We start from the raw sequence: 13938 nt of genomic DNA on the forward strand, positions 1-13938 counted from the left end.
TGGTTGAAGCATTAAGGAGCCTGGTGTACATCGACCTGCCTTGGCGGAGACAGGCAACTGATCACCCGCTGCCTTTTCTGTTCTGCCTCGGCCATTGTGTCCTTCAGGATTTAACCGCTCAAGCCTGTTCGACATTTAGGTGTATGGACCTACAGTACGTAAGCCAGGAGCGGTTTGACGTGTACCTGTACAGACTAGGATAGTGATGTTTTAGATGTACATATGCTTGCCATCTGTTCGCTGTCATCGTGAAGTACTAGCACAGCTCACAGCACAGGGTATCATTCTATGCAGGGAAGTATCTTCTACTGTAATGCGGCATTGTGGCTTAAAAAGATTTGTTACATCAACGTCGATCGTTGTATACAACATGGTAGCGTCCTTGCATGGTCTGTATTTATCTAATGCAGCTCTTGAATGCATATTAGGTGAAAGTAGTGATGAGAATAATCTGTATGATAATGAAAGTGTTAGTGATGATGATTATGCACAGCAAGAAATTATGTGTGATATAAATAATGTTAGTAATATAAGTGAATTCTCACCCGAGTGGTCATGGCCACCTGTTGATTCTAATTTTATTCCAACATGAAGGTAATTAGGCACTTTGTTACTTTGCATGCTGGCTTTTTGTATGTAGATACATCTGCATGATGTGAACTGCATAGCCACTTATTTTAAACAAAATCAGATAAGTCATTTAGAAGTTACAGCAGGGTTTGTGACAGCATACAAAATTGTGATATTATTCTAAAATTTATTGCTGCTGTAGGGCAAAACTTGGCCAACTTTTAATACCGGCTTGAAGGGCTTTCAGGACTGGAAACCAGGCTTAGTTTACCCATTCAGATTCCTCCTTATGGTTGATCTTTGGTGTGCTTCAGGATTTCACATTCTTTGTAGCCTGTACGGTGACCAATTGTATTTTATTACGCTTGGCTTAGGCTTTGAATCAAAAAGGTAAAGACCTGTTTGGTGAACCTGTTTCTGCCCATTCGTTTGAGGTGACCATAAAGTCGTGCTCGTCTTGCTGCAGATCATGTCTGTAATTTTCTCTATTTTGTTATTGACTTCCTTTTTGGATCTTTTTTGGTGGATGCCATTCTTGTACTTGGATTCCATGATTCCTCTTAACTATTCTGCACTCCTTTTTCTCCAGTTCTTCGAGAAGTCCTTTATTGGCATTTAGGGATTGTTGTTTTTATTATTATTGTACTGGAGCTACACCCGCCCAATGCATTTAAAACAAGCGTCTTGTAGAAAGCCATGATCAGGAAATCTGAAACTACTTCCCCACCCCACCTCAAAGCCTCACAGCAGGACATCATACCGCCCTACCTACGTCTGGCGCCGTGCCGACTGGCCTGCAATGTGTCGTGCCCTGGAATGCCTTCCCTGGTGTCTGCTCGAAATAGCTGATATCGAATCGGCTCTCGACCTGCTGTACGACTGGCTGCAAGCTGCAATTAAAGACTTCGTACCTGCACAACGGGCTACTACCAGCAAATATCAAAACTGGATATCACAAGAGACCAGACTGATACTATTTAATAGAAGAGAGCTTGGCGCCTGTTGAAAGACTTCCCTAACCCACACACTCACAATACCTTCGCTAAAATCCGCCGCCACGCAAGGTTTATGGTCAGAAGAGACTATAAAACACACGTAGACACTGTCACTGAAAACGTCCACAGCAATCGCAAGCGCTACTGGAGTCTCACCAACACACAGAGAAGGACGGAGCGGATTCCTGTCAGCGTGAACCACAACGATGCAACAGCAGACGGCGCTGATCGCAATGAACTGTTCAACAGGTATTTCTTCTCCAACTTCTCCCCTCCCTTACAAAACCAACCGCTCCCTCCCATTGGTACAGCTTCAAACAGAACCCTATCAAGCATAACTACCACACCAAGTGAAGTTCATAGCCTTCTTCAAACTCTTCGTACCAACAAAGCTACCGGTGCCAACACTATAGGTCCTCTTTTCCTAAAAAATACTGCCAGCACTCTTTGCGTCCCTCTCTCTAAATTATTTAACAGATGTTTTGCTGCGGGCTATTTTCCTATTACCTGGAAACAGGCGAATATTGTTCCACTTCTCAAATCAGGCAACAAATTTAATGTTTCATCTTACCGACCAGTTTCTGTTCTCCCCACACTATCCTTTATCTTTGAAAAAATTATACACAAGCATCTCCTCGCATTCACTTTGCCGTATATCTCAACCAAGCAGCATGGTTTTCTACCAGGTGGCACTTGTCTAACAAACCTGGCCACTCTGCATAGCTTTGCACCACACGCCATTGCAGCTAAATCACAGCTGGATATCTGCTACATAGACATTTTGATAGCTTTCGATTCTGTAGACCACACTGTTGCTCCATAAACTCTCCGAACGATTTAATATACATGGCAGTCTTCTGACCGTTCTTGCTGGCAGGCACTTCATCCTCATGGTTACCAATCACCTCCGGTGTCCCACTAGGCAGTACTCTTGGCCCCTTGCTATTTTCTTTGTTTATGGACGATCTGCCGTCCGAACTCAACGAAACAGCGAATACCCTACTCTTTGCTGACGACTGCAAGATATTTAGGGAGATCAGGAATCCAGCAGATGCAGCTCTGCTACAGTCCTCACTTAATGCCCTCTCGAACTGGTGCCGTACTTGGAAACTTATCTCCAATCCACAAAAATGCAGCACCGAGCTCGATAGCTGCAGTCGCTTAAATGCGGCCAGTATCCAGTATTCGGGAGATAGTAGGTTCGAACCCCACTGTCGGCAGCCCTGAAAATGGTTTTCCGTGGTTTCCCATTTTCACACCAGGCAAATGCTGGGGCTGTACCTTAATTAAGGCCACGGCCGCTTCCTTCCCATTCCTAGGCCTTCCCTGTCCTATCGTCGCCATAAGACCTATCTGTGTCGGTGCGACGTAAAGCAACTAGCAAAAATGCAACCACATGACCATAACACTACGTAAATCTCCTCTACCGGTATCATATTACCTACTCAACAAGCCCATCACCGCAGTTACGCAACAGCGTGACCTAGGTTCTTCGTCACTTCTTCCTCACGATCATTCAACCTCTCTTAAACTACTTCTCTCCTATTTGGACAACAGCCTCCCCCTCCAATACTAAGCAGTTAGACAGAGCAGTGTCCTTCTTTGCTGCAATTGTAAGGAACAGAAACCCCAAGCTCAGAAATCTGTCTACGCAGCAGGTATTAATGGCAATTAATATGTCACCGCTGCACATCAGGCGACAGGTAGTTGACCTGAGTTTCCTTCACGGAATCTTAAATGGGCATTACCCTCGGAACATCTGGTCTCACTCTTCTCTCTCAGTGTTCCTTCCCGCTCAACCTGAACCAAAGACCTTCTCCACATTCCCCACACTCAGCACTCAATACTTCAACAATCATTCCTAATCCGCCTCCCAACACTCTTTAAGAATATTAATAGGAGACAAGAGCTTGATATAGCATCAAATACAAGTGTATTTGAGAGGTGTGTAAATAGTCTCTTAAATATAATCTGATGTGAAGGGATTATACCGCCATCTTGACCCACGATGACTTGGCTATGAACATGGACATTCTCATGGTTTTTGATTTGGACAGTTGTTATTAGTAGGCTGTGTACCTGATCTTGTTATATTTTGTTATATTTTATTATGAAAGTTTACATTTGTTAAATAGTCTGTTGACAGTGCAAGTGAAATTTGCTGAGTGTAGCTGTATCTTGTGCTTCGTAAATAAATAAATAAATAAATAAATAAATAAATAAATAAAATAGTTTGAACATTTCTCAACAGATATCGCTACTATCAACTTACGTTGCACCCTCTGGGGTGAAGATGAACTAATTCAAGATAAATTTTGTGTGTTAAGGTTTCCTAAACTTGAATGTTTGTTTGTTTTCGGTGTTCTAAAGTTTACTATACACTTATCTCGTCCCGCCAACTGAACACACTGGCCAGTAAGAAATTTTGTACATTTATTTATTCACCAATGATAAAATTTTGGTATTTATTTGATTATCCAATGAAAATTGGGGGTGTGTTAGGATTTCAACCCATAGAAATCTGGAACCTTCCCCTCCGCTATATAAGCTTACACATTTTAAGCCATGTTGTCTTTGTGATCGCTCTAGTCTAGAGTGTGTTCATAACGGAGGCGGGGGCTCCCTCGTCCATCTTCACGAAGTCCACCAGCTCAAGGTAATGGCAGATTCTGATTAACAATGTGATAGTCTTTGAAAGGTAGCTCTAGGGGAAGGTTTCAAATTTTTAGTAATGTAAACTTTTATTCTATCAAATGTAAATTAAAACTTTAAATGTAAGTTTCAAAAAATGAAGTTTGTAAGTTGTACTAAATTTGAAACGAGTCAAAAGAACTTAACTGAAATCAGGGAATAGAGAGTGAGGTACCCTCTTGTATTCCCTCTCAACTTGATATTGAGCTGACTATGATTTTGTAACTTTTAAATCTATCTCTTAATTTTGTACATTTTCTATTCATCTAGTCACCTCCGCAGTATAGGCTTAGCCTCTGTAACGTTGGGCCTTTAGCCCCCATAGGGTTTTAAATCATTTCATGTCATTTTCAAAGGAGTGCAAGTGTTTGCCTCCCAACATTTTGCTTTTTCGGCCAGCAATTTAACCTTTTGTTTTTAAATAAGGCCACTGTGGATGGGTACTCATTACCCCTGTTAAAGTCAATATCTATTTGTTAATTTTGTGTAAGGCAAATCAGACTGTTGAGCGTATAAGACAGTGAAGACCGTTGTTTTTATGGTAAAATGTAGATTGTGCCTGTAAGAGGCCTGGATCTTGTAAAGTTTGGAGACTAGTTTCTTTGGTAATTGTGTGAAGCAAGGGTGCTCTTGTAATGTAATATAATTTGGGAACTCAATCTCCTAGAGGAGTTACCGAATGGAACAGTGATTGCTCTTGTCACAGTTGTAAATTGGGAGCTTCAAACTCAGCCTGTAAAATTATCTGATTTTTTTAGATTGTCTTTCGAGCTCAGGTGCTAAATTTGTACCTGATTTTATTATTTTATTGGCAAAGTACAAAGTTTGAAAAGAAAAACAAAAGATATAAGGAAGAAATATAGCTCAAATTTTAAAGTTTTAAATTAATCTTCTGACTCTTCTATATCCACCCATTCATGCCCGCACCTCTTTCACCTCTGTAAACCACAATATTTTGGTAACAATTATTATTATTATTATTATTATTATTATTATTATTATTATTATTATTATTATTATTGATGAATATTTTACTTCTTTTTCATGAATACAAAATGTAGATGGTATATGATTTTGTTTTTGTAATATTATTGTTTCCAGCTGACAAGTGCCGTAGGCTCTGTAGAGATTGCTAAGCCCCAGTCAAACTATGACCAGTACCAGACAAAATCTGAGCAGTTCTTGCCTGGAGCTGAAGACGAGTTTGCTCATGTGGTGGAGATCTACAACTTTCCACCAGAGTTCAAGACCCAGGACTTGTTAGCAGTATTTTCACCATACAAGAATGGAGGTTTTGAGATAAAGTGGGTGGATGATACCCATGCCTTGGGAGTGTTTAGCAGTTCTGTTGTAGGTAAGTGTACAATTTGAGATACATTTTTTCTGTAGGATTGAAGTTATGTTGTATGCCAGGGGTTTCCAATTTGTAGGGACTTGAGGGCCACATTGGAAACCTTAGGCATGATCGCGGGCTGCACTTGATGGGCCAATTTTCATATAATTCTGCAAATAGTGTAACTACTCCTACCGCTACTCTTACTATTAATTTCCTTTACACAACATACTATAAATTGGTTGAGCGCCAGTTGCTGTAATAAGCAACAAAATTCCGAGAGCATGCCTCTTATCTCAATTATTCTCAAGGTGTGAGGTGATAAACTCACACTTCTGGCAATATACAGGAATATGGATCAGGACAGTTGTAGATTACAATTGCATTTCCACAATTGAGTATTGTACTTGGAAATAGAATCACTTATTATTATTATTATTATTATTATTATTATTATTATTATTATTAAAATAAAACTGAATTTGTGACTATACGTCACGATGCACCAGCATTGCCGTTTTTTAACACTAAAAATATATCCTGTGAGATTTGTTGTTACATATACAGAAAATTTGATCTAAATAAGGACAGCTATTAGCATGAACTTGAATTTAACTATAGTATCACCGCTGATTACATTCTTCTTCATGTTGATTATGCATAACAAGTCTGATGCTGTAATTACCTGATGTCTGCACACACCACTGTTGAACTTGAAATTCCTCGAAAAACCAAGTTCGTGAATTGCTTAGTAGAATTAAATAAAGAACTCGAAGTACCATGACGAGTATTAACTGCATAGTTTGGTTAAATTCAATATTTACATTGCGAAGTACTACCTGCTGCTTCACTATCAGCCCAGTACAAGTCTCTGCTCAAATCAGGCCACCATTCTTACACCTATTCGATGATTCTTAGACCTCTTCAAAACACCTCTTAGCACAGCTTAACTCTGACCACCACTCTTACATTGACTTATATAAACTCGTGATGACCACTCATCTCCCTACTATCTGGTCATCCCTTCCACATCGACACACGGTAACTGGCAAATACTGACACACTATCAAAACCACGTGGCCATGCACTACTGAATACAAAAGTAGTTATGTGTCTAAATAGATTGCCCATGCATCCAAACGATGACTACCTAGCATGTTCACAATTAAGTATTTATTTATTTTCCACCTAGTCGATACAATGATTGCTTAAGGCAATTTTTAATGGTCAAAAGTGGTACATGTTTCGTGTATTATCATCATCTTCAGCCACATAACACTGTTTAGATGAAAAATATATAAAATTGACAAAGAATCTATTGAAGTGCGATACGGACCATGAAGCTGATTTTATGTAATACCTAGCATGTGTCAGCGGAAAATTTACTTGCCTAATATCATGCAAAATATCATGCCAGCTCACCTACCCACAGTTACAAGTCACAGCATGACCATTTCAAATGAACAAATCTCACTTTTATGTACAGAATATTTGCAAATAAAATTCCCTTATCCTCGAATGAAATGACATAATATGTGTGATACCTAATTATATAACAGTCTAAATGATGAAAATCAGAATATAAAATCTAATGAATCAGGTCAATTAATAATAATAATAATAATAATAATAATAATAATAATAATAATAATAATAAATGTTGAATGAAATCTTAACCCTGTTGTACAGTTACAAAACGCCTCACTCATGAAATAATCTATTAGTTCATGAAATATTTACATTATCGCCTGAAATTGGGTACACACTATTGATACATGAATAAAAACATCCTTTACAAATTGGATACATAGTATCGTCCATCTTGATGTTAATTATTTCACAATAAAACATCAATCAAATATCATTTTCACATTGATTATACAGTATTATTTACATATAGAGATTACATTCCTTTTTCACTTTGGTCATTCCAAATGTTCATTTAGTGTACAATAATAACTCTCGTAGACATTTCATTATATACACGTTCTCCAAACACTGGAGTTCATTGCACTGTAGTGCATCACTTAATCTCACAACACACGCTAATTGCACTGAAGTCCTGTTCACAATATAAAATATGGTGAATTAACACAGTAATGAGAATTAATCAACAAACTCACATGATATATTTAAGATTTCTTATATTGTATGTGCCTACTATCTTTCCTTTTTTGTCTTTTAATGAATAAGCACATTTCCCAATCCATTTCACTGCAGTGAAATATCTCTAATTCACACAATTCGTCCTTCTGACTTTCCGCTAAATTACATTTCTCCACTGTCTCATACAATTCATCTCTAGAATCTCTCTGTATAGACACATGGCAGATATCAATATTTTTCCTCATATTAGGAATTTCATTACACCCTTCCGTACTAGAACACACTTTATTCACACTAATTTCTGACACATCGTATGATAACCTGACTTCCCTGCTACTCTTTCCCCAAATATGACTGACATTACATAGATCAAAATTTAATTTAGCTTTATGACACGTTAACCAGTTGGTACCTTAAATAACAGCTTCAACTAAATTAAGTACAACTAAACATGGTAGGAAAATACATTCTCCACTTATGTTAATGGGGACACAATTTGTTTATCCACCCTCTGAGACTTGTTTCCAACAGCTGTTACGATGAAAGTATTCGTCACTGGAATTTCTGCTACCTTATACTTTCCTCTCAATACTTCCTCATTCAGCTTGGAATTTACGCATGATTTCTCACTTCCAGAGTCCAACAAAATCTTAACCTTCCTGCCCCATATCATCAGTTAAATAGTCGGTGTTACAGTAACACTACTTAAATTATCCTCATTACATACAATTAGATCGCTTACAAATCTTGCCTTATATCTAAATTTTAATTACACGTATAAAATTTGTGTTATGATTAAAACATATGAATTATTGCTACTTAGGTCACAATCATGTTCACTTACAACTATAGGCTGGTCGACATCAACTGACTTATCTACCTTATACGTGAACTCACCATTTTCAGACTGTCTCAGTGACCTGTTTATACAGCCCATTGCACGTTTAAATTGCTTGGTTCTGTTACGACTAGTTGGTTACACACCTCAGTCGGCCTCCCCTGTTGTCTATTACCTCTAATTTCATTATTATTATTATTATTATTATTATTATTATTATTATTATTATTATTATGTCCTATACTCTCCCACCTCCCAGTTTCTGAATGATTCCCATATTCACGCCTCCCAGCTCTGAAATGTTCCAAACTATTTTGATAATTTATCTTCCGGTGGAAATTACTATTAGGTCCCTCCTGATATTCTCTTCTGTAATTACGATTTTTGCATAGTCCTGTCCTGATTATTAGATTGATTACCCCTTCTTTCTACATTCCTATTTTGTGTCCTACTATTATTCAGCCTACTGAATCAAAACTTTCTAACAAAATTTCCATTTCCTTAATCGTCTCCATTCTTTGCATACAAACAGCTTCTCTTATTCTATCAGGATAGTGCTTTGCCATAAGTCTAACTATATCAGCCTCAGTCCAATACATTCTAAATTTCTCCACCCCAGAACAGTAAAAGTAAAAAAAAAAAAAAAAAAAAAAAAAAATTCTGTCATTCTAACACCCTCGTAAAGAATTACACCTGCGAAACATCTCTCTCTCTCTCTCTCTCTCTCTCTCTCTCTCTCTCTCTCTCTCTCTCTCTCTCTCTCTCTCTCTCTCTCTCTTCTCTCTCTCTCTCTCTCTCCTCTCATCTCTCTCTCTCTCTCTCTCTCTCTCTCTCTCTCTCTCTCTCTCTCTCTCTCTCTCTCTCTCTCTCACTCTCTCTCTCTCTCTCTCTCTCTCTCTCCACTCCTCTCCTCTCTCTCTCTCTCTCTCTCTCTCTCTCTCTCTCTCTCTCTCTCTCTCTCTCTCTCTCTCTCTCTCTCTCTCTCTCTCCTCTCTCTCTCTCTCTCTCTCTCTCTCTCTCTCTCTCTCTCTCTCTCTCTCTCTCTCTCTCTCTCTCTCTCTCTCTCTCTCTCTCTCTCTCTCTCTCATATTTACCTATGAATTTTTCCTTAAATGCAGTTAGACTAGACTTAAGCTTCTATATGCCTAAACCAAGACTTAGTTTCTCCTACGAGAGCTGTAGATAAGATCTCCAATACAGTTCCCTAATTGATCAGAAAATTTCTTCTCTACTACTCTCATAAATTCCATCAGGTTGAATTCTTCCCAGAAAACTTAAGTATATCATGATCCCTAGTGGTTAAACCATTAGTTACAGTTATCTCACGTACATTTCTACTATCATGCACTTCTTGCTGGAGTACTCTCTGGCAACTCAGAAATTTTTCTTCCACTGTTTCCTCAGCCTTTTCTTGAATTTTTCTTAATTTCTCCTGCAACATTTCTTCTGATTTTCTCACCTTCCGTGATAATGATTTTTGTTTACTCCCTGGTTCACCTACTCCAAGTTTCCTTTCCACATGTTCCATCCTACTAATACATTTCTTAGTTTCTTGCCCCCACTGTATTGGTTATATTTTCAAACCTTTCTTCCAATAACTCATTGATTTCCCCCTTATTAGACTCGATCTTGGCGCCGCCCCTGTTTGATACATGTCGATTTCTGCTCGATTTCTGTATGGAGATTGCTCTGACCCAATTCCATCTCAGTTCTGATATCACTACTTTCCCTATTTACCTTACTTTCTAAATTATTAATTTTGCTTACTTATCTCTAACACCTTATGATCTATCGTATTACTAACTTCATCAATCTTCTTATTAATACTATTACCCTGAGCTTCAATTTTCTCACTAATGATCGCTTCAATTTTCTCACTCATAAACTCATATTATCTTGAGATTCAATTTTCCCACTCATGATATTTTTCTGAGATTCAATTTTCTCATTAATGGCATTATTCTGCTCAGTCATTTAGGACATCAGCAAATTGAGTAAACCAAGGTCCATCCAATCCTTGCTTTGATCTTGCGTGACAGCGTTTTCTTCAGTTTCTACTATTTTCTGGCTTCCAGCAGGTCAACCAACTTCCTATTCATAGTATCACCTTGGATTTCCTTGGACGCAATAACATCAGCCTTATCACCTGACTGCATATTGCTATCCTTGTCCATCTTCGGTTTCCTACTAATTTTTCGCGATCTCAAAGCTATTTCCCCTTGCACTTCCTCTGACATTACCCTAAAGTACAAATTTCAACAAAATTACATTCCTAACATTACTCGGTTAACTTAACATGTGCGTACTCATGAAAAGAACTGATCCATGTATATTGCCATTCAGAATATCTTTTTCTGAACCTTTTGAGCTCCACGTTGAGGCGACATATTGTAACTACTCCTACCACTACTCTTACTATTAATTTCCTTTACACAATATACTATAAATTGGTTAAGCGTCAGTTACTGTAATAAGCAACAAAATTTGGAGAGCATGCCTCTTATCTCAATTATTCTCAAGGTGTAAGGTGATAGTCGCATCTGGCAATATACAGGAATATGGATCAGGACAATTGTAGATTACGTTTGCATTTCCACAATTGAGGATTGTACTTGGAAATAGAATCACTTATTATTATTAAAATAAAACTGAATTTATGACTATATTTTACGTCACGATGCACCTGCATTGCCATACTTTTACACTTAAGATATACCCTATGAGATTTGTTGTTACATATACAGAAGATTTGATCTAAATAAAGAAAGCTATTTAACTATAATATCGCCTGTGATTACATTCTTCTTCATGTTTTTTTATGCATAACATGTCTGATGCTGTAATTATCTGATGTCTGCACACACCACTGTTGAACTTGAAATTCCTTGAAAAACCATCGGCTAGAAATCGGGAGACACCTGCTGTTATCTTATCTTCTTATGTAACCTGGAGTTGACCTACATTCCCTGTCTGAGTATAGTAAGCTCCAATGCGGTTTATTCCACTAAATATTTATTGTTAGAAATTAGAAAAACTTCACTGAAAGAACCTGTAATATCTAGGCATACTCTCTGGTTTCACACGTCCTGATAGCTACTATAGAGACTGTTGAAATAAATACAACAGTTCTACGCAATGTTAGATGTATCTACGTTAGATTCAATTCTCGAACAAAGTTCGCAAATTGCTTAGTAGAATTCAATAAAGAATTCGAAATACCATGACGAATATTAACTGCATAGATCGATTAAATTCGATATATATATCCTATACCTTTACAGACCACGACACTAAATCTCTGGTGAATCTTCTGAAATAAACTTACATTGCGAAGTACTACCTGCTGCTTCACTATCAGCCCAATACAAGTCTCTTCTCAGATCAGACCACCACTCTTACACCTCTTCAATGATTCTTAGACCTCTTCAAAACACTTCTTAGCACTGCTTAACTCTGACCACCACTCTTACATCGACTTATATAAACTTGTGATGACCACTCATCTCCCTACTATCTGGTCATCCCTTCCACATCGACACACGGTAGCTGGCGAATACTAACACACTATCAAAACTACATGGCCACTCAGTACTGAATACGAAAGTAGTCATGTGTCTAAATATATTCCCCACGCGTCCATACAATAACTACGTAGCATTGTGTCAGCGGAAAATTTACTTGCCTAATACAGCCTCGGTTAAACATAGCCTCGATTGCGAAATATCACGCCAGCTCACCTACCCACAGTTACAAGTCATAGCATGACCATTTCAAATGAACAAATCTCACTTTTATGTACAGAATAATTACAAATAAAATTCTCTTATCCTATAATTAAATGACCTAATATGCATGATACCTAATTATATAACATTCTAAATGTTACAAAATCAGAATATAAAATCTAATGAATCAGGTCAATTAATAATAATCTATATATATATAAAATAAGAGTTTTATCTGTACATTGCTTAGAATTTGAAAAGAATGGTATTTCTGTATCGGTCATGTCCACAGTAACAAGAAAATGCATTTTTTTTACTTTTCCGTAATTTCTGTCTGTCTGTCTGTCTGTCTGTCTGTCTGTCTGTCTGTCTGTCTGTCTGTCTGTACACGCATCACGAGAAAACGGCTGAAGAGAATTTAATGAAAATCAGAATGTAAAGTCGGGTGATGAACCGCTACAATCTAGGCTATAAATTATTTTAATCACGCTGAGTGAATGGTGGTTTAGGGGAAGGCCCGAAATTTAATTCTCAAATATTTATGTTATTAGTGGTTGTGTCTTAATGAAAATCGCTAGACAAAGATGGGAAATAATTCGCTACAATATAGGCTATACACGCTGAGAAAAATGGTAGTTTAGGGGAAGGCCTAAAATTTAATTGTCAAATATTTATTTTATTAGTGGTCATATCTTCACGAAAATTGGTATGCAAAGTCGGGGAATAAGTCTCTATAATCTAGGCTATCAATATTGTTATTCGCACTGAGTGAAATGGTAGTTTAGGGGAAGGCCTGAAATGTAAACTATATTTATAAAATAAGAGTTTTCTCTGCACATTGCTCAGAATTTGAAAAGAAAGAGATTTCTGTATCGGTCATGTCCACAGTAACAAGAAAATGCATTTTTTACTTTTCCGTAATTTCTGTCTGTCTGTCTGTCTGTAGGTATGTATGTACACGCATCAATAGAAAACGGCTGAAGAGAATTTAATGAAAATCGGTATGTAATGTCGGGTGATGAACCACTGCAATCTAGGCTACAAATTATTTTATTCACGTTGAGTGAAATGGTAGTTTAGGGGAAGGCCTGAAATGTAATTCTCAAATAAGTTATTTATGTTATTAGTGGTCTTATCGATAAATACTACATATCTAACATAACTTTAGTTATGTCGTAAGTTAGTAGTAGTTATGTAAGAAGTTATTAAATTTCTGATCACTTATGTCTTATACATTGTTACCGTACGGCATATAATCAGAGATATTTATGAATTTGTATTTTTGTTACTGAGTCTATATCAGCGCCTAGTCACGAGAAAAATGGGTAAACAGAATTTAGTGAAAATCGGTATGTAAAGTCTGAGAATAAGGAACTACAGTCTACGATATAAATAATTTTGTAGGACACCCTAATATCACAGAGTCGAAAGAAAACTAATGTGAAGGCCTGCAATATAGAAAGATCATAAACTTTATCAACAATAACATTACATTGACCATTGTTTGCTGTGATGTGCTTTTTGTCTTCTGTTTCCTGTCATCCCCGATAGATAGGATTACTGCAGCGTACCGAGGTTTTTTAAATTTGTTTGACGTCACACCGACACAGGTAGGTCTTATGGCGACGATGGGATAGGAAATGAATTGTGGTGTGAAGGAAGCGGCCTTGGCTTTAAGTT

The 13938-nt window shown here is 37.5% G+C and overlaps 1 protein-coding gene across 1 annotated transcript in view; it reads left to right on the top strand.

The window, feature by feature from the left end:
• LOC136872594 (coiled-coil domain-containing protein R3HCC1L) overlaps window positions 1-13938 on the top strand; it is a 228160-nt gene that overhangs the window by 129100 nt on the left and 85122 nt on the right. Inside the window, exon 6 of the mRNA XM_067146397.2 lies at window positions 5358-5610. Coding sequence (XP_067002498.2) covers window positions 5358-5610 — 253 coding nt within the window. The remainder of the gene's footprint in view (window positions 1-5357; window positions 5611-13938) is intronic.

The sequence above is a fragment of the Anabrus simplex genome, chromosome 1 (assembly GCF_040414725.1).
Source record: "Anabrus simplex isolate iqAnaSimp1 chromosome 1, ASM4041472v1, whole genome shotgun sequence".
Taxonomy (NCBI): domain Eukaryota; kingdom Metazoa; phylum Arthropoda; class Insecta; order Orthoptera; family Tettigoniidae; genus Anabrus; species Anabrus simplex.